At 41.1% G+C, this 21402-nt stretch overlaps 2 protein-coding genes across 2 annotated transcripts in view; one reads left to right on the top strand and one right to left on the bottom strand.

Annotated features, from left to right (window-relative positions):
- Positions 1 to 1604: 1604 nt before the first annotated feature.
- Positions 1605 to 15241, bottom strand: atp6v1c2 (ATPase H+ transporting V1 subunit C2; the record flags this gene model as incomplete). The annotated part of the gene is made up of 13 exons (XM_083998682.1): positions 1605 to 1694; positions 5459 to 5588; positions 5698 to 5795; positions 5902 to 5989; positions 6088 to 6180; positions 9470 to 9538; positions 10571 to 10666; positions 10754 to 10845; positions 11686 to 11780; positions 11959 to 12021; positions 13090 to 13175; positions 13622 to 13689; positions 15113 to 15241. 13 exons carry the CDS (start codon positions 15239 to 15241, stop codon positions 1605 to 1607), a joined length of 1197 nt encoding a protein of 398 aa, XP_083854808.1.
- A 1022-nt stretch (positions 15242 to 16263) lies between these two features.
- nol10 (nucleolar protein 10) overlaps positions 16264 to 21402 on the top strand; it is a 38395-nt gene continuing 33256 nt past the window's right edge. Inside the window, exons 1-10 of the mRNA XM_083998208.1 lie at positions 16264 to 16439; positions 16789 to 16834; positions 16927 to 17025; positions 17801 to 17878; positions 17966 to 18003; positions 18221 to 18357; positions 18460 to 18525; positions 19098 to 19158; positions 19756 to 19841; positions 20104 to 20182. Of these exons, the coding sequence (XP_083854334.1) occupies positions 16374 to 16439; positions 16789 to 16834; positions 16927 to 17025; positions 17801 to 17878; positions 17966 to 18003; positions 18221 to 18357; positions 18460 to 18525; positions 19098 to 19158; positions 19756 to 19841; positions 20104 to 20182 (756 nt within the window). The 5' untranslated portion in view covers positions 16264 to 16373. The remainder of the gene's footprint in view (positions 16440 to 16788; positions 16835 to 16926; positions 17026 to 17800; positions 17879 to 17965; positions 18004 to 18220; positions 18358 to 18459; positions 18526 to 19097; positions 19159 to 19755; positions 19842 to 20103; positions 20183 to 21402) is intronic.

Below are 21402 nucleotides of genomic sequence, written 5' to 3'. Positions count from 1 at the left end.
TTAACAAAAGAAAAAAAAAAAAGCAATTATGACCCATTGTCATGTTTCAGATGTCTGTGAGTTGTTAGGAAACAGAAAAAGAACCACTTAACTGGAGTGTCCATAATGTCCATGGGTCTATGGTCTGACTCTGACTCATATACAGTACAGAACACCATGCTACTTCCACATCTGGACCAGTTCTGGTGCACATACATGCATGCACATAGATACCCGCTGGAATCTGCACAGAGATTGGACAGAAGTTTTGTTCTGCTCATGATGAACAGTTTTTTCCAAAATGTATAAAATCTGTGTTGTGGAGGAAGACTGTTTTTTTTATTCCATGCTTTTGTGTTCATGGCTTTTGTCGGGTCCTGACACTGACCTGACACATACCCAATTTAACTGCTAGCCTCAGGTACAGACAAGTGGACTGTAGGGGTTTGGTAAACTGGCTTCTTTCTAACCCCACACCAACACATTGTTTCCATATTCAGTCCAGGTGGAGTCAACACTGCTGACCTTACATTAGCACATTGTCAGATTTAATATAGATAATAGGGTTTAAACAACTGAAATCTGACTGACTTTAAAACTAGTTCCACACTGACCATAAAAATAAATATACATATACTGTAAGTATGTAACCACATGTTGACATACCTGAAGCCGCTGTATAACACAAGTTTTCAGTGCTGGGTTGATTTGGCGACACCTGTGGTTAGTGGTGTTAACAGCAAGTAACAATTAAAGGGATAGTTCACCCAAAATTCAAATTTCACTCATTATCTACTCACTCTCATGTGGACTAAGGGCTGGGAGAAGTTTCAGAGTTATCCGTGGCTTCTCTGAGTTACAGCGGGGCTCCGTGCAGCACTGCATGTCCATATGACGGTTGCGAACAGAGCTAACTTTTCTTCATCCAAAAAGACACACCAAAAAACATCCAAATACCTCCATAGTGCTCGTCTGTAATGTCTGTAATGTCCCTCTTGTATTGAAGCCCCGCTGTAACTCAGAGAAGGCACGGAGGACTCTGAAACTTCTCCCAGCCCTTAGTCGACATGAGGGTTGAGTAGATAATGAGTGAAATTTGAATTTTGGGTGAACTATCCCTTTAAAACCACAAACACTGAATGGCCTTTTCCCTCCAGACCATGAGTATTGTAGCCTCCTTGTAACATGACCAAAATGTTCAAACATTGAGTTAAAAAAAAGAGCCTCATAGAGAACTGCTGTATGAGGTACAACTATGCACAAAGAAATCCCCTTTTTATTCTGTGATGGCTTTAGATTTCTAAAAAGAACATGCTCATTTAAAACACTGTACACTGACAATCAACATTTACAGTATTCTGTCAAGAGAAAACAGTGAACAGCCTTTGATATGAAACATACTACATGATTCCACATTGGAATCCAAATCCATCCACTAACAAGATTATTTACATATTTACAAGAAGTTCTTTGTGTCTCATAATAAATGTTGAAAAGACATTTGTGATTATATTCTTCACTAGATGTGTTTTATTTTTTACTGAGAGTCTTTATGCTCCTGGTTCTGAGTGACAGCTCTGGAAGAAGAGTCAGGGTCCTCCTAGCTGTGGTTGCTCTCTCTGCTGCTAGCTGATGTCCAGGACACTGCTGTTGATGTGGAAGCAGATGCACGGGAAGTATTCCTGCTGACAAAGTCCTGGGATGTCACAGCTGACCTGCTGCAGAAGAGACACAGAAAACATTAAAGGGATAGTTCACCCATAATTCAAATTTCACTCATTATCTACTCACCCTCATGTCGACTAAGAGCTGTGAGAAGTTTCAGAGTCCTCCGTTCCTTCTCTGAGTTACGGGGGGGTCCACGCAGCAGTATTTGTCCATATAATGGTTGTGAATGGATACCACTTTTCTTCGTCCAAAAAGACACACCAAAAAACATCCAAATACCTCCATACTGCTCATATGTAATGTCCCTCTTGTATTGAAGCCCCGACATGAGAAATTGTTCCGCTGGGAAGAGCAGTGAACTGAGACACTGGGAGCTTCCGCTACAAACAATCTTAAAATATAGACTTATTTAATTTTTTTCAGAACAATTTCTCATGTCGGGGCTCCAATACAAGAGGGACATTACAGACGAGCAGTATGGAGGTATTTGGATGTTTTTTGGTGTGTCTTTTTGGACGAAAAAAGTGGGGTCCATTCACAACCATTATATGGACAAATACTTATATGGACAAATACTACTGCGTGGACCCCCCCCCCCCCCCCCCCCCCCCCCCCCTCCGGTAACTCAGAGAAGGCATGGAGGACTCTGAAAATTCTCACAGCTCTTAGTCGACATGAGGGTGAGTAGATAATGAGTGAAATTTGAATTTTGGGTGAACTATCCCTTTAATAAAAATCAGTGTCACACTCTTTGGACCAGTTGAAATGCATCATTGCTCTGCAGGAGTGTCTGTGCACCATGTTATATGTCATGCACCATAGCTATCGTGCCCTGATCTGCATGCAGTGAGCGTGCGTGCAGCTCCGTAGCCCACAGTTTCATTTTTCACAGTCTGCCCATCGACACATTTGCATGAGACAAATGTCATTTTGAGAAGGCTGGACAGCAGATGGTCGATGATGTTCAACTCCTCTCTGATATCAGCATCAAATCTGGACGCACACTTAAGTTTCTGCTTTCACTGGTCTTATGAAAATGGAGAAGCATCATCAAACTAAATAGTTACCCACAATCAGTCTCTGAATAAGTTTGATTTCAGCAGTTTCTTCACTGGGAATCAAATGTAAGCAATACATTAATGAAAAGCTTTAATGAACTGGCGAATAGCAGTGGTTCAGTGGATCATTCATAGCCCTTAATCAATTTTTTATATTAACAATCAATCACATTGCGGGACGAGACTGCACTCAGCGACACAGCCACTGTGTTCTGTTTCAGTTTTTCTTCTGCTTAAAAGTAATAATTAGAAAAAAAAAAAAAAAAAAGGCCAATTACATAAATGTTTTTTTTTTTTTTTTTTTAAACAACAAATCTTAAACACAAGATCTTTTGAGGCTGAGACAAGCTGTCAACTGAAACAGCACAGAATGGCATCATGGGTAAAGTGCAGGATGTTAACCCCAGATCTGACACATTGTTTTGTTTGAAGCCTTGATCGATAAGAAGTTATTTAACCATCTCATTAGTTTCACATCGTCTCTCTCCAGCTTCTCTCTGGAGGCTCGGAGCCTCACACACATTCAGACCCTTGGCTGTGGTCAGGTGCATCCTGTTTGATCCTTGACATTTGTCTATAGTTCACGTGTGGAAAATGTTGTAGCAAGACATAATTAAGAAATCCACACAAATCCCCACAGATCCCACAGGTCACACTGCATGTCAGGACAACAACAAAAACAAAAACACTGAACAAGGAACTCTCCTTAAAGGGATAGTTCAACATTTTGGCAAATTTGCTATATTGCCATAATTCCTATAGTCCTAGGATAGGTTAGGTACATTACTAATTGTCGGTGCAAGCTGTTTTTAGATCGGCGGGGCAGAGAAACGTTTTTTTTTGCCTTTCCCTTAAAACTCATCAATCCAACAACACCAACATGCTCTCCTGAAGAAGTTATGACCTGAACATTTGCCATGCTCTGAAATAATAACGTATAAAAAGCAAATACTTGTTTTTGAAATCACTCCGACTCCGCCCAGCAGCCATGTCTGGAATGTAGTTCCGGCTATGCATTTGCCTTGAAAACAACTTGTCCACCAGAGCGTTTTGGACTTGTTGGATTGTGTATTTGATGAGTTTGATGAGGGAAAGGCGAAAGTACCGCACGCCTTTGTTGTGTTAGCTGAGCAGCTCGCGTCTCTGCCCCGCCGATCTAAAAATAGCTTGCACTGACAATTAAAGGGATAGTTCAACATTTTGGCAAATTGGCCCATTGCCATAATCCCACCACGCTATGAGATAATAACGGAACGTTACGAGACTGAGCTGTTTTAGAGGTAAATAGATGCAAAACCACTGATGCGCGAGTCTCTGTATTTACCCTGTATTTACCTCGAAAACGGCTCTGTTTCATAACATTCCGTTATTATCTCATAGCGTGGTGAATGTGCAGGTCACAACTTGTCCAAAAAAGCGTTTTGGAGTTGTTGGATTTTGTATTTGATGAGTTTGATGAGGGAAACCAAGAAATTCCATTAGCCTCCGTAGCGTAGATCTGAGCAGCTCGGCACTCCTCTCCGCCGTTCTAAAAATAGCTTACACCAACAATTAAAGGTAACAAACCTACTGCTATGACTATAGTGATTATGGCAATGGGCCAATTTGCCAAAATGTTGAACTATCCCTTTAAAGGTAATGAACCTACTGCTAAGACTATTGGGATTTTGACAATAGGCGAATTTGCCAAAATGTTGAACTATCCCTTTAAACCTCTGCAATAAAAATTTTGGGAAACCAAGGGTATGAACTAGTTTGATACCAGTTGCTCAAACACTGTGTCTGGTAGTAGAGACCTATTGTCTGGCTAATGCAGGAACCCTCTCAGCAGCAGACAGGGAGACTACAATACAAAGCTACAATAGAGGATCAAAGCTGCCCAAAGCCTCCAGACACCAAAGACGAAGAACATTTCTTAAACACATTTTCACTTTGTCATTAGGTTAATTGAGTGTGGCTGTACTGCAAAATATGTTATGTATGTGCAATTCAATCTGCAACACTATTAAAGGGATAGTTCATCCAAAATCGAAATTTCACTCATTATCTACTCACCCTCATGTGGACTAAGGGCTGGGAGAAGTTTCAGAGTCCTCCGTGGCTTCTCTGAGTTACAGGGGGTCTCGGCGTAGCAGTGCATGTCCATAAAGGTTGCCCCGAAAAAAAGCCCAGAAATGCGAAATTGTCCCGGAAATAATTAAATAAGTCTATATTTCAAGCTTGTTTGCAGCGGAAGCTTCTCAAAGCTCCTCTTCCCAGTTCGTCCAAATTTGACGAACCGGTTCCGCTTAAAACAAGCTTGAAATATAGACTTATTTAATTTTTTTCGGGACAATTTCACATTTCGGGGCTTCAATACAAGACGGACATTACATACTAGCAGCATGGAGGTATTTGGATGTTTTTTGGTGTGTCTTTTTGTTACAAAGACAGTTGGTATCCATTTGCAACCGTTATATGGACATGCACTGCTACGCCGAGACCCCCTGTAACTCAGAGAAGCCACAGAGGACTCTGAAACTTCTCCCAGCCCTTAGTCGACATGAGGGTGAGTAGATAATGAGAAATTTGAATTTTGGGTGAACTATCCCTTTAAGTGTGCAGAGTCACTGCAGGCCTTCTGATAACAGTTGTATTTGATGATGAAGACTGTAAGGTATGGTGGAAAGCTGCAGGACATAGGTAGTAAGGAGACCATAGGCTGAACAGACTGAAGCAGCAGTGGAAGCAGTGAGGGTGAGTCTGTCTCTTACATCGGTCTTGCTGGCAGTGGCAGTGGGGTCCAGGTGCATGAACAGTGAGTCCAGCTCTTCTCTGAGTTTCTTTGAGTGCTTGCTGTCCGTCTGCAGCAGAAGAGCCTGGTAGCTCACAGGTAATCCATACCTGACAGGAGACACCTTCATGAGTCCACTTACACATGACTCACATGACATTTTTTCTTATTAATGTTGAGCGCACATGAGAGAAAATCAGGAATATTGTCAGCACTGACCTGAGGACGGATTCTACAAACACCCTCAACGCTTTCAAGTGAATCCAGGCTATAAACACCTCACTGAAATTAACCTTCAGCCAACACACAAAGATTCCCTGTGGAGGAGACATGCACATTTATAACACAATACACGTCAGCACTAACACATTCACACACACACCAAACAACTCACACCGAAAGACCGTATGATGTTTGACGCACATATTGTTCCTTCTTTTGAACACTGAGGCGCTTCATCTCCTGCTGCTTCTTCTCCTCCAGATCAAAGCTGTACTCGCGCACAGTGAACCTGTGGGTCAGAGAGGCGATGCTGTTAGCTCACAGTGACACAACTGTCACTCCGCTGGAGGATGTTTTTTTTCAGGGTGATCCATCCTGCTTACTTACTTGCTTTCCTGGGCTTTGGCTTTGAATTCACAAACGGCTCTTTTGAAAAGCGTCACCGAGAAAACTCCCCCCTCTGGGTCCTCGTACAGCTTCCTGATGCTCCCACAGAAGAATGACAGAAAATTAGCAGAACATATGGAAGACAACATAGGTACTGTGATAGTGTAGCCTGTGAAGCTTCAGAATCATCATATTCACATTAGTAATGCATGGTTTTTTGTTGCTATTGCTTTTACCTCACATGTATGGCCACCTCTAGATTAACTGGAATAACTCCACAGATATACTATCATCAGGTCTAAATTTAATTTTGTGTATTAATTTCATTTAAAAATTCCTAAAAATAAAAAGTAATCACATTCTTTTAATTTCATTAGTGCACTTTAGGGTATAATATTGGTGTTGAAGTGCCAATGTAATTATAACAATGTAATTATAACAACAGAGAGGGGCAGGTATTATATAGTATATTTTCTTCATCCTGCTCCTTTTCATTCATGGTGACAATGTGTACATTATGTAATTTTGTGCAACCATGTGAAGAATGTATACCATGAATGGAATAAACCAAAATGAAATGAAATTAAATGAAAGTAAAGAGGTAGGGTTTCTTGTTATAAGTAGATGATAAACGGTCTTTTAATTTACATGTTGCAGAACTTTTAAAGAAGCTGAAGCCTCTATTGGCATTCTTTTATAGAAATAAAGTAGTCTTCCTCAGCACTGTAGAAGGCCACATTTCTATCCGTTTTAGATTATGGTGACATTATTTACATGCATGCTTCTCCCTCTGTTCTTAAACCACTCAATACAATTTATCATTCGGCTATTAGATTTATTACGGGCGATGGGTTCATGACCCATCACTGCCATCTCTATCAAAATGTGGGTTGGACTTCCCTGGCTCTAAGAAGGGAGCAACACTGTGTATTGTTTATTTATAAGGCACTACTAAAAAAACTTCCACTCTATCTATCTAGCCTACTGAGCTTCAGATCTTTTAAGTATCCCACTCGTACACAAAACCCACTGGCTCTTAATATCCCAGCTGTTAAAACGGAGGTAGGGAAATTTGCTTTTGTTTATTTTGCTCCTTTTAAATGGAATAATTTACTGTCTCAGCTTCAGTTGGATACACTGATTCCTTTTAATCATTTTAAATAAATTCTTATTGATCTCATGATTTCTGAATGTTCATGTGCTTCTTGAATTCACTATGTGCTTCTGTTGAGTGTATATTATTATGGATATGTATTGCAATGTGTTTGAATTGTATTGTGCTGTAATCAGGGCGCCATTGGAAATGAGAGCTTGCTCTCAATTGGCCCCCCTGAATAAATAAAGGTGATGAATGAAAAAATACACAATTCATCAAAAAAAGGAAGAATTACAGTAGTAGGCTTTTTGTTTTTTTAACTGAAAAACAGTTAATCATTTCCATATTGCCCAGTAGAGGGCAGCACACACCTGCTAATTTTAAATGCAAAGCATTGTTTCATTTGTTTATTAGATTATATAAGGACACAGCCCTAGTCCCAAAATGATCATGGTTGTCATCATTGTGGGTGTGGCTTATCATCACTGATATGAGCTAATGGGAGCCGTCATAGCCTTTGCCCTGTCCTCTGTTGGACAACACTGACCTGCAATACACCACTGGCTTTCTGGACTGTCATTTCAGTTTAATGATCAATCATAGGAATAGTTCACCGTCTTTATTTGTTTGAAATAAGTTTGGGTTGGTAGGTCTCTTCAAATCCTCCATATCTATATGCCATTCACACCTGTACAGGTGTTTTTATTAATGCTTAGTGGAAGAATCTGCAGCTGCAGCTGAAGCTACTTAGTGCTGGTCCAGTGTTGGTTACCAAATACCACTTTGATATTGATTATAATATTTATCTTGATGGGAAACAATATGATGCTAATGAAAGATGTAATTGGGGAATTCATAAGGACTTAGGAAAAGACAATACAATGCTAACAGAATCCTATAAGCTTCAAACAGAGGATGTTTTCACTGCTTTCTATCACCAGTTACTCATAGGAGGTAACATGTCATTTTTTCAAAAAAGCAAAAGCAACATCATTAAAGTGCTGTAACTAAAATAACATGGAAGGAACAAATGATTAAAGTCATTAAATGAGCAAGTATACATCAGGATATGAGCAAAAGCAAAGAGACAGTTTGACAGCAGCAGCAGCTGTAAGTGGTTCAGCCTTAAGAGGTGAGTGAACTGGATCAAGTTCAATCTGCACACGTCAGATCAGAACAGAGACAAACACTTGTGGGGCTGAGACATGTGTTGAGTCTTTAAAAGCTCAGTTCCTACCTGCTGTTATTAAGAGGACCAGGCATGACTGCAACACTTGTAGCAATGTTTCCAATAAATCAAAAGCCATTTACGCTGAATAGATCAACTTCAATGTGTCAACTATTGTGACATGTCTTGAAGTGGTTTCAAACAGATGGGACAGATGTACAATGTCTAAAATATACAGAATTATTTCATCAAAAACCCAATAAATTTAAAAAGCTTATTCATTAAATTATGTTATTTTGACGACCATCTTACCTACTAAGCACATTTTATACGGCTATAATCTAAGGATGAACTAAATTTTACAGAAGACAATGATGGCGTTTTGATCGATCAATCAATAGTTGAATAACTGTAACTTAAATCTGTAAAACTGTAGGTAATAATAGTATAAATCTAGTTTCTGTTAATGGTTGTAGATTATTCAACCAATAGTTGAATAACTCTTATCTATGAGACAATGGACGTTTCCCACAGACTGGAAGGAGACACGTTGTATGTAGGCTACTGTGCTTTCGGTAAATGGTACACTTCCTGGTTGAACTGGACCATTTGGTGGCTCTCTCCCTTCACACTACAGGGTTTCCTTAACACCTCCTGTCTGCATGGGCTCACAAGAGCACAAGACTCCACTTGAAATGTTGAATCTGAGAAGATTTACAATATGAAGTAGTATGATATACAAATATCATTAGCCATCACACACACAGCCTACTTTAAATGCCCTATACACCCACACGGGTGTTTGAACTCACCATGGTGATATTTTCTTCCATTTAGGGAACAGATGGGTGTGGTTAGGAGCTGTTTGATGTATTTCACTAATACTGTATGTCTGCTACATGAGGACATTTTAAATTGTCAAAGTAGGAAAAGAACAGGTGTAAGTAATAAGACTCGCTGCACAGACTCTTACTTTCTGCTGGTAATGGAACACCTGTGGTTACTCAGCCTGACCTATTGGAGGCTGGGAGCAGGTATTCAGAGGCTGCCAATGCACTTGTTCCTGGATCAAGTGGAACAGCTTGTCTCATAGATAAGAGTGTATAAGGACCACTCACCTGCTGGACCGCGGAACCACAAAGGCTGACAAAGACTCGTAGGTCCTCTCCCACTGCAGGTAGCTCCCCCTGTCAGATTTTAGAGTTACATATTAATATAATGAGAGAGATACTTAAAGGGATAGTTCACGCAAAATTGAAATTTCACTCATTATCTACTCACCCTCATGTGGACTAAGGGTTGGGAGAAGTTTCAGAGTCCTCCGTGGCTTCTCTGAGTTACAGGGGGTCTCGGCGTAGCAGTGCATGTCCATATAACGGTTGCAAATGGATACCAACTGTCTTCATAACAAAAAGACACACCAAAAAACATCCAAATACCTCCATGCTGCTCGTATGTAATGTCCGTCTTGTATTGTCCCGAAAAAAATAAAATAAGTCTATATTTCAAGCTTGTTTTGTAGCGGAAGCTTCTCGAAGCTCCTTTTCCCGGTTCGTCCAAATTTGATGGACCAGGAAGAGGAGCTTCCGCTACAAACAAGCTTGAAATATAGACTTATTTTATTTTTTTCGGGACAATTTCGCATTTCGGGGCTTCAATACAAGACGGACATTACATACGAGCAGCATGGAGGTATTTGGATGTTTTTTTATGTGTCTTTTTGTTACGAAGACAGTTGGTATCCATTTGTCCCGAAAAAATAAAATAAGTCTATATTTCAAGCTTGTTCGTAGCAGAAGCTCCTCTTCCTTGTCCGTCAAATTTGGACGAACCAGGGTCCGTCCTCTTCCCAGTCCGTCCAAATTTGACGAACCGGGAAAAGGAGCTTCGAGAAGCTTCCGCTACAAAACAAGCTTGAAATATAGACTTATTTCTCTTTTTTCCGGGACAATACAAGACGGACATTACATACGAGCAGCATGGAGGTATTTGGATGTTTTTTGGTGTGTCTTTTTGTTACGAAGACAGTTGGTATCCATTTGCAACCGTCATATGGACATGCACTGCTACGCCGAGACCCCCTGTAACTCAGAGAAGCCACAGAGGACTCTGAAACTTCTCCCAGCCCTTAGTCCACATGAGGGTGAGTAGATAATGAGTGAAATTTAAATTTTGGGTGAACTATCCCTTTAACACTCATACAAGTGAGTGTCACTGACCTGCTCACCACCACCAGCAGAGTGGTGAGGTACTCGGAGAACACCAGGTCTTCTTTTCGCACGATGTCACTCAGACAGCGAGTTTGCAGATTCCCCCTGGAGAGGCAGACACAGCAGGTTAAACATTTACATACATTACTATAATCATCCGTTTTTAGTTAATATGCAACTGTTGTCACTCACTCTAGTTTGTGCTCAAGGCTTTGCAAGCTAGTTTTCACACTGTTGTACGCTGCAGCTCGAGACTTTAGCTCTGTCTCCACCTGGGAAACCTCCTGACACACATGCAGACATTCACAGCACATGGAAGCATCAGGGTATGTGATGACTGTAAGACAGAGCTCATGCACACACACACTTATCTATATAGCAAAATAATGATTTCAAGCTTTTTCTTAGAGTTTGGATTCGTTAAAGCTACTTGTAATCAATGTGACCTCATATAATAACACTGGTTATTACAGGGACATACAGCTCATTTTTAAAGTCTTTGGAGACAGCGCCCCCCGAAGTCTGAATAACCCTGATGACGTAAGATGACATGATTTTTTTTTTTTATACTTATTTTCATGATAGACACATTTATCACACATACAGTAGATCCCTATGTTCATTTTAACGTATCTGCTGTAAGATGCTAAATAATGTGTGAGAATGACAGCATCCGAATGTCATTTGGGATGTTAGTTTATGCTGCCTGTTCATATTTGGAGGTGAATCTGGATTTCAGTGGGCAAAAACATACTTTTACATCTCTTAACAATACAGTTTAGGTCTTAATTATCCATTTAACATACGTACAGTTTGTCCTCCTCCTCTAGTCTCAACACTGGGAGAGTTTGAGGTAGAAGTGCAAGTCCTATACCACTCATACATATTTTCAGTCAAATAATGCAAGAATGTTTTTGGCCGGTGAAAAATATGTTCGGCTAGTAGAATTCTGGAGGTCACTAGCCATTGGCCAGTGAGCCAAAATCGTAGTTTTACACCCTGTCCCTATACAGCTCCATATCAGGTGATATTGGTGCAATAATAAATAGTAGGAGAGCCCTTTTGGGGCAGTTCTTTCTGGTTCTATGTCACCCATTATTATCCCCATTGTCATTAGTTTATACCTTGTTGATGATCTCTGCCAGGCTAGAGAGAGGCAGAGCTGTGGGATACTTGGCTTTGTCCCACTGAAACTTTGTCACATAGCTCATGAGGTCCGCTGAGAAACATACACAGTGACAAGTCACGACCTAACTAGAAAACCATAAATCGCACAATCGGAAAGCCACACCACCACGCAGTGTCACTCAGAAAGCAAGAGGGCAAAAAACATCTGTAAGAGGGCACACAGCATTCCACTCCAGCTCAAAGAGCAAAACTGGCATTAGATCAAATACCCCTCAGGGACTTGAGGTAAGCTTTCAGCGGTGACAGGACGGCTCTCTGACTCACGCCGTGGCCTGATGGGGGAGAGTGATGAGACATGGTTCCTACAGCTTAAGCCAAGTTTAATTTAAGACTTTTTAAGACGTTTTTAATGCCACTTGAAATGAAATTTAAGACAGACTTCCACCACAGTCACCACATACATAGGGTTAGGGACAATTTTACCCACTTTGCTATGTGGTCCAAGGTAAAGCGACTGTTACATGAATAATTGGGGGGGGGGTGACATCATTTAACCTGTGTAGTTGTGGAGAGGAGATGATAAACTAAAAAGGACACGTTTGCTCGTTCGTATGTTTCCATCCAAAGTGATTCAAATAACTGGGAAATGCGCATTAAAAGAAATTTGAGTTCTGTGTGTTTCCATTAAAAGTACGGACTTTGGTGAAAACTACAAACTCGCGCGAGTTTTCCGCAGCTGTCCTTTCAAAATAAATGCATAAAAAGTCCGAAAAAAGAAAAAAAAAACTGACTCGGGAGCTGGTGGCGGTGAGAGATTTAGCGGCCACTAACTTCTCTATGTCGGAATGTTACCAATTATTTTGAGATTTGAGACTAATTATAATCTGATAATCCCACTTACCAAGTGTTAACATTTTTAAGACGTTTGAAAAATTGATTTAAGACATTTTAATGCCAATTTAGGCCTTGTTTTTAGATTAATGAATCCAATGCCTTTTAAGACTTTTTAAGGATCCGTAAGAACCCTGTGAGAGGCTGCGGTCAGCCAGCTGTGTTCCCATGCTGCCTGTGTGCAGGAGGCTGTTACACTGGGTAAGTAAAGAGAAGGCTGCGTTCTCTGAGCATGTGTGGCAGTGGAAGTCTGTGTGTGTGCATATGGAGTCTGGTTTAAGTAGCTCTTAGTCTCATTTGCTGCTTGCATGTACCCTAGGGCTCCTGTGCACTTACTTAATGAGTTTCTATACAATGTAATTAACACCCTCAGCGTGTATGTGTGTATGTGTGTGTGTGTGTGTGTGTGTGTGTGTGTGTGTGTGTGTGTGTGTGTGTGTGTGTGTGTGTGTGTGTGTGTGTGTGTGTGTGTGTGTGTGTGTGTGTGTGTGTGTGTGTGAGTGACTCACCTCCATTGGCTAAGGCGTTTTGCAGCACTTTGTCAGTAGACTGCTCCATCACCTCCTTCATACACTGGTAGGTTTTTTTGATCACACTGACCAGGCAAGAGCAAAAATATCACCATTACAAGCCATGTCCATTATTTATTCAGTTTTAATATTTTACAGCTTCATGTCTAGATATATCTTATTCTGTGCTATTCTATTGTGGAAAATGGGGTTTTCATTTGTCCAAATAAAGACAAAAAAAAAAAAAGCAATGAGTGAGAATAATTTACAATCCCCACTTACAGGACGACAGCTCAGAAACACCAACAATGAATTTCAAATCAGGGGGAAAACTAACCGTCAGCTGCCCCTGACCATCAATTAATCATGGCTCAGCCTGCACACAAGCTCAGAGCGACTAGTCCTAATTAAGGACAAAGGTTTACATTAAGGCACAAACCTCCGACGACCGCTCAGACAGTAGGTCTAGTGTGCATTAACGGAGCACAGGCTACATGTTCAGTTTGCCTCATCTCTTTTTGCGCCTTTTTACCTTTCAGTGAGCGTGTCGAGCTTGTAGAGATCATCTGACATACTGAGCAGACTGTCCAGTATTCCCACCTAAGGTCAGACCATAGAAAACACAGTTAGTGTTACTGTGTGTTACTCTGACATTATCAGAATCAGAATAACTTTATTGAGCCCTGCAGGTAAATTCTTGGGTTATGAACAAATTCCCAGTGGAAAAATGAAACATAGTAGGCTATACATAAGAGTTAGAAGATAGAGGTGGATTTTAAAAATCCCAAATAAATAAAATAAAATAAAATAAGAATACTACAATAGCCATCCCTTAGAATATACATACCCAATAGCAGGAAAAAATAAATTTGCGCATTCACATGTACATGAGGTCTAAAAATGAAGTATACAACACATAGCTCAACTCCTGCTTGCTGGCTAACCCCAACCCTTGCATGGAGGTGTCCATTAATCAAACATAGGGGTCTCCATGTTTGAAGGGATAGTTCAACATTCTGGAAAATTCACCTATTGCCATAATCCCTGTAATCATAGTAGTAGGTTCATTACCTTTAATTATCAGTGCATGTTGTTTTGAGATCAGCGGGTCAGAGACGCGAGCTGCTCAGTGAACACAATGGAGGTGAATGGTACAGGTCCCCTGTCCCTCATCAAACTCATCAAATACATAGTCCAACAACTCCAAAACACTCTTGTGGAGAAGTTGTGACCTGCACATTCACCACACGATGAAATAATAACGTATAATTATGTAACATTACGGCACATGAAGCAAATACTCGGAACTATACTTGCACTTTTGAAATCACTCCGCCCAGCAGCCGTGTCTGGAATGTAGTTCTGGCTACGCATTTGCCTCAAAAACAACTCTGTCTTCATAACGTTACATTATTATTTTATAGTGTGGTGAATGTGCAGGTCACAACTTCTCCCTGAGAGTGTTTTGGAGTTATTGGATTGTGTATTTGATGAGTTTGATGAGGGACAGGGGACCTACCATTCACCTCCATTGTGTTCACTGAGCAGCTCGCGTCTCTTCCCCGTGAATCTCAAAACAACATGCACCGATAATTAAAGGTAATGATCCTACCCTACAGGGATTATGGCAAGAGGCAAATTTGCCAAAATGTTGAACTATCCCTTTAAGTGGAAAAGCAGCTCTTAAAATGTGACTCAGTGGGGTCAAGGTGAACATTGATCACGCTGAGTGAAATGGGTCAGATGGAAATTTTGCCTCAAACTGTAGAGAGCAACCTGAGCCGTTATCCCTTCAACAGAGAAGGACACCAAACACCATCATCCTCCTCAGCTACACTCTCCTTTACTGGTATAACACTTTACCTGGTAACGCACACACTGTCCAGACCCACAACAATAAAAGTATTCCATCTTTACGCACTTACAGTTTTTTTTCTCTCTTTGTCATTGTCATTGTAGCCTATCATATGAATCTCCTCTGTGTAAGGTCTGTGGCTCTTCACTGGGGTCAAAACAAACTCACCTTGAGATCTGGGATGGAGAACTTGCTGCAGGAGGCCAGGTTGGTTTTGGCAATGGTGCGCTTGAGCTTCTCTACACTGTTTAAACTGGTCTTGTCCAGTGGGACAGAAATCAGCCACAGGTCTGTCATGACTCCCACACTTTCACATAGAGACCTTCACATAAATCCTCCCCAGAAGAACAGGCTTTGGCACCAGAGAGACTGTGAAACCAAACAAACATTCATATTAACCATATAATCTTTCATGTTGGGCTGACTAAAATGACATGTAGCCTTATAATAATTTTAGTCTGTTTTGTTAGGCTTGTTTTGCTAGAGTGTCCTGTAATGATATAACACAACATGGTTGTGGCTACATACAGTTAAATGAAAGAAGACATGAAATGAAATAATAGTAGGCCTAATAGTAGGGGTTCTTACCGTCAGGTCGTCCTCATGTCGGTCCTGTGTGTGTAAATGTGTGTGTGCGCTGCAGCTCCACTTGACTCTGACTGACAGCTCCCTGTCCTCCAGGATCAGCTGCTGACATCACTGCAGCTGACTGAACCAACACATCTTGTCGATAATGAAATTTACCTAGGCCTGTCTCTCTGCCTGCACGCGCCCATTTACAAAATCCCTTTTAAAGTTTTTTTTTTTCTTTTTTCTTTTTTGAAGTTCGGTAGCCTGACAAGCCAGACTATATCATTAAAATGTATAGGAGCAAATATATTTGCTGCCGCTAGGGTGCGTCTAGATTTCTAGGCTAGAAGTTCGGCTTAATGTGGAAAAAATAAAATAAAAACCAGCTGTAGCCTATATAGCGACTCAGCGTTACAAAATAAGTGTAGCTTTAACAGTAGGCTAATATTTCTGACTGATTTAATAAAATGTTGTATTTGGTACAACACTTGTAATCACTTTACCGATAATATGGCGGTAGTTTACCTGTTTAGGTTTTTTCTTTAAAAAGGAAAGAAAAGAAAAGAAAGAAAGCATGATAGTGTTTAATTAAAGTACAATTTAAATTACGTAACGTTTTATTTATTATATCAACTGTGGTATTTCTTTCTTTCATAAAAAACAAACACACAAAAAAACTGTGATAACTTTGGAGAGGAGGGGAACTGATGTTCAGTCGGTGTGGTTTCTACTCGGACCTGTTTCCGTGAACTCGCCCTCGTTTCCTGTTTTTGCTCCGAGGCAACAACGTGGGTTCCGTGCCGCTCTCCACGGTGTAGTCGTGTGTGATGTGTGACCGGTGACCTGTCCACTCTCCACAATGCAGATATCAAGTGTGAATGACGTGAAGATTTATAATCTAAGCCACGGGAAGTCTCTCCCCGAGGTAAGAGGCGCGAGCCGCTGCTAATGCTAATGCTAACTTATATATCAACTTGTTGATGAACTAACTGCTTCACCTCGAGCCCACCAAGCTAGCCGGCTAACAGCAGGAACCAGTCAACTGACCACTGACCAGAGCAGTCTTTACATTTTGTGTTCAGAAAACGTCAGTGCTGCACTGTGTCCGGTATCACTCCGCCTAGATGTAACCTTCCATAAATTAACAAGTCTTTATAGCAGAACTTCATAATTATAACAGACAGACTGTAATTGACCCAAACCACACACCTCAGTGATACAACAGTAACTTTTCTACACACTCAGTCCTAATCACCTCTGATTCCCTTCTACAGTGGCTGTCAGACCGGAAGAAAAGACAGCTACAGAAGAAAGATGCAGGTGAGTTTACAGCATCACAAGTCAGTTATGTCTGTCAAAGTGCACAACATGATGTTGAATTCTATTTCCATTCCTTATTTTTTTTTAACCAGACATCCAGCGTAGGATTGAGCTCATCCAGGACTTTGAGATGCCCACAGTGTGCACCTCTATCAAAGTGTCCAGAGATGGGCAGTACATCCTGGCAGCAGGTGAGAGGAGTTGTGGATACATCTGTACACTAATCAGACATGACGTTCTGAGCACTGACAGGTGAAGTGAATAACACAGATAGATAGATAGATAGATAGATAGATAGATAGATAGATAGATAGATAGATAGATAGATAGATAGATAGATACTTTTATTCATCTGAGGGAAATTCACATCTTCCAGCAGATCTAGAATAAAAACATCAGAAAAAACATTTAAAGGGACAACAAGGAGTTTTGGAAAAGCGAAGTGTTTTCACACTACATTTATGAGCAGACTCATGTTTTCATTCATCAAGAATTAAAGTCAGAGGTTCGAAGACGATCATATACCGTCGTAGTCCCGACCATAAACGGCGATTCGGCGGCGTTATTCTCATGACTCGCCGTTAGGAAACGCTGGTCGGCTCGCCCAGCATTTCCGCCACCACTAATAATAACAAAATAACGATAGAGACAAAACTATATATTTATCAAAAATGGGCCCATTAACAAGTGTGGGTAACGTAGATTCATCCACATTAACATGAAACTTTTTTATAACCAAATAGAAACTCCTCGTTGTCCCTTTAAAGCGCACGGTTCTTCAGAATTAAGGAGTCGCATGAAACTGAAACTCCTCTTCTGCCTGTGGATGGTGCTGTGCAGTGGATGCAGTGGATTGTCAATGATTGACAGGAGCCTGCTCGGCACCCGTCTTCATCAGAATACAATTATCCAGCTGATCATTTCATTTTTTCATTTTTGACTTTTTTTTTGTTAAATTCATTTCAGGCACCTACAAGCCCAGGATCCGCTGCTACGACACCTACCAGCTGTCCCTGAAGTTTGAGCGCTGTCTGGATTCAGATGGTGAGTCAGCAGATATTACTGTCCCTGAGCCTTTAATGTTATTAATCAATTCATCTGACGAGTTGTTGTTTTCTCTCTCTTTCAAAGTTGTGGCCTTTGATGTCCTGTCTGACGACTACTCCAAGGTAGGACACTGTGGATGTTACATGGTTGTTAAACTCAACAGGTTTCAAACACCTCTCATAGTCCCTCACATTATTGTCTCAAAATGTTTTATTTTCTGTTAAGGAATATTTTGGGAAAATCTGCGTAATCCTTGTTCTGTCTTTATAGGAACTTATTTTTTATTTTATTCAGAATTTAGACTGAACTATGTGTTTGTGTTTGTGTGTGTGTGTGTAGCTGGTGTTTCTGCACTGTAACCGCTACGTGGAGTTCCACTCGCAGCACGGACACTACTACAAGACACGTATTCCAAAGTTTGGACGGGACTTTGCGTACCACTACCCCTCCTGTGACCTGTACTTCGTGGGGACGAGGTGAGAGCAGGACAGAGGCCTTCTCTCACTCTGACGCTGTGTGTGTGTGTGTGTTGGATGTGTGTGATGGTTGTTTGACACTGCAGTTGTTTTTGTTTTCAGTTCAGAGGTGTTCAGACTGAACCTGGAGCAGGGACGCTTCCTCAACTCACTGCAGACTGATGCTGTGTAAGTATCAGTGATGTGTACAGATACAGATAGGACAGTACCTATAGGAAATCATCACACCCCTTTGAAATAGATAGATTATTTCTCATCCAGCCTGAAATCAAACCCATTAAGAAAAACATTTTCCAGCTTCATTTACTCATTTACCCTGACAACATCAAACTAATGAAAAAAGACAGTTCTGAACATTAATAAATGCAATGTGCATTTGTTCACCTTTTTTACATACAGAGAGTGCAGGTTTTGTAAAGGGTTTAAGTTCACTTTATAATGGAGTATGTTAATTTATAGGCTCCTACAGTATTTGTGTGCAGATAAATGTTAAAAATGCAGACTAAAAATCGAGAAAATCTGCAATATCGTAGAATCGCAATTTAAATCAAATCGCCATCCAAGAAATCGTAGAAGAATCGAATCAGGAGAAAAGCATATCGTCCCAGCCCTACTGAGTGTGGTGACTTTCTCTAGGTACTGTATGATCCAGCTGGTTAACTCTGAACTCAGTGATACAGTCTGATATGATCAGTCTCTGCCAGATGTTGACGCTGCCTTTGTCTTGACCTGTCAATCAGGGAGAACAACGTGTGTGACATCAACCCCGTCCATCAGCTGTTCGCCACAGGAACCTCAGAGGTAAGAACCACAGCACTGTGTGTGTGTGTGTGAGAGAAAGAGAGAGACATGAGGCACCACTCATTAGCAAATTATAATGGCATAGTGACTGTTAGCTGTTTGCTGCTACGTCTATTATGGGATAGCCTTGTTATCAAAATAATTGTCTTTGTTTTATTTTTGCATCATGCTGTTTTTCACATGTGCAACAAAGCTTTTGCATATTTGTATTCCTGCAGTGGATTTCTCTCCCTCCTCTCTCCTCTCTCTGACATTGGTATTGATATGAGGTATCACACACCAGCTGGGGTATTAGAAATGAGTGTGTGTATATCTGGGTGGCTGAAAGGATAGTTCAACATTTTGGCAAATTCACCCATTGCCATAATCCCTATAGTCATAGCAGTAGGTAGTTCATTACCTTTAATTGTCGGTGCAAGGTGTTTTTAGATCAGCGGGGCAGAGATGTGAGGTGGGATAGGGATATTTCAACAAGATGTTGAAACATCCCTTTAAGTCCAAGATGTTCAGATGGTCACTGTTGACTTTACATGAATAGCTGCCTACAGAGGAAACCACTGCAGCTTGTCACTGTTCTAACTTCCTCTTGGTCACCAGGGCCGGGTTGAATGCTGGGACCCTCGCGTCCGGAGCAGAGTGGGCCTGCTGGACTGTGCTTTGAGCAGCCTCACTGAAGGAACAGAGTGAGTACCAAGCTGTCACACTGATGTCAGCTGCTCTCAGACGCCTAATGATGCATACGGAGCCACACGGCCCCGTTCTCCTGTGCTGCATGATAAACAAGAGGCAGGCTGTCACCGATCTGCTGCAGTGGAGAAACATCCAGCAGCTTTAGTCTGATTAGTTTATTATCCTGTCACAACAAGAAAACAAACAGGTGTTTGTCATTATTGACTTGTTTCTGTGCATGTGTCTCACTTTGTCTTCATGTGTTCTTGTTGACAGAGTTCAAGCTCTGCCGTCAATCAGTGCTCTGAAGTTTAACGGCTCTCTGACCATGGCAGTAGGAACCAGCACAGGACAGGTGAGGGACACACTCACTCTCTGTTGTGCTTTTTCACTCCATCAGCTCTGTGTTTCAAACAACTGTGACTCTTCTGTCTATATCTATATCATATACACCTGACACAGAGTGGTCCAGCACTCACGTTGTTTAAATAGCAAAACAGAGATTATTGTCTCTCAAGACAGAAAGAAAATCATGTTTTTCATCTTGTTCACATGTTCATGTAGCTTTTTCTGATGTTAGAGGACATGTCTGTGTTGCGAATGGGGGAGGGTGCAGTCAGAGCAGCACCGTCCCCGCCCACGGCTCAACTCAGAGGCGCATCGCTAATGAGCCGCTGGCGCTCTGCAGAAGGAGAGCTCTGGGAAATGGCACAGGTTTTGTGATTTTGGCTAAAAACTTCATAAACACAATTTAAAGACCACTGAGAATGTTTTAAAATAACTAAAAAAGGAGGATCAGAGTGGGTCCTTACCCAGTGGCACTGGACCTGGGTCCCTTTGTTACACCTGTGGTGACAGAGTGGACAGTGATTTTAACCTGGATGAACAGATCAATGTAAAAGCTTGTTTTTATCATTTAAAGGAGACATATTATGGAAATATCACTTTTGAAGGCTCTTTAACATATATATTTAGGTGTTTGTCTTGCCTTCCGGCCCCAAAATGTGAGAATTGACAATTTTCAGGCTGAAAGTTGAAATCCATGTGGTTTTACGAGCTGTTCCCTCAGTTGTCTTCCAATGATATAACTACTTTTCGAATTTGCATAATACCACCCCTTCTGTTGGTACCCCTGGTATTAAATCATGGACGACTTTCTCAATGTCTAAAAATGATAACGTGCTTTGACCTTTGAGAGCATTCTTAAAGGAGACATATTCTGCCCCTTTTCCACAAATTCAAATATGTCACAGACATGTCTTTAAGACACCTGGGAACTATTTGAATTTGTGGAAAAGGAGCAGAATATGTCTCCTTTAAGAATGCTCTCAAAGGTCAAAGCGCGTTATCATTTTTAGACATTGAGAAAGTCGTCCATGCTTTAATCAGTGTTCACCTTGATTACTGCATCGGCCTGTATCTGGATGGCAGTCGTCTGTTTTCTGCTTAAAACCAGTCCATAATGCCCCAGCCTGACTCCTGACTGGTCCAGTCCTCATGTCACTGCACTGACTCCCAGCTCATTTTAGAGTTGATTTAAACTAGGGGTGCACCGATTGATTGGCGAAGGCAGAT

The sequence above is a fragment of the Trachurus trachurus genome (genome assembly GCF_905171665.1).
Source record: "Trachurus trachurus genome assembly, chromosome: 22".
Taxonomy (NCBI): Eukaryota; Metazoa; Chordata; class Actinopteri; order Carangiformes; family Carangidae; genus Trachurus; species Trachurus trachurus.
This window is presented reverse-complemented; position numbering and strand designations above follow the sequence as displayed.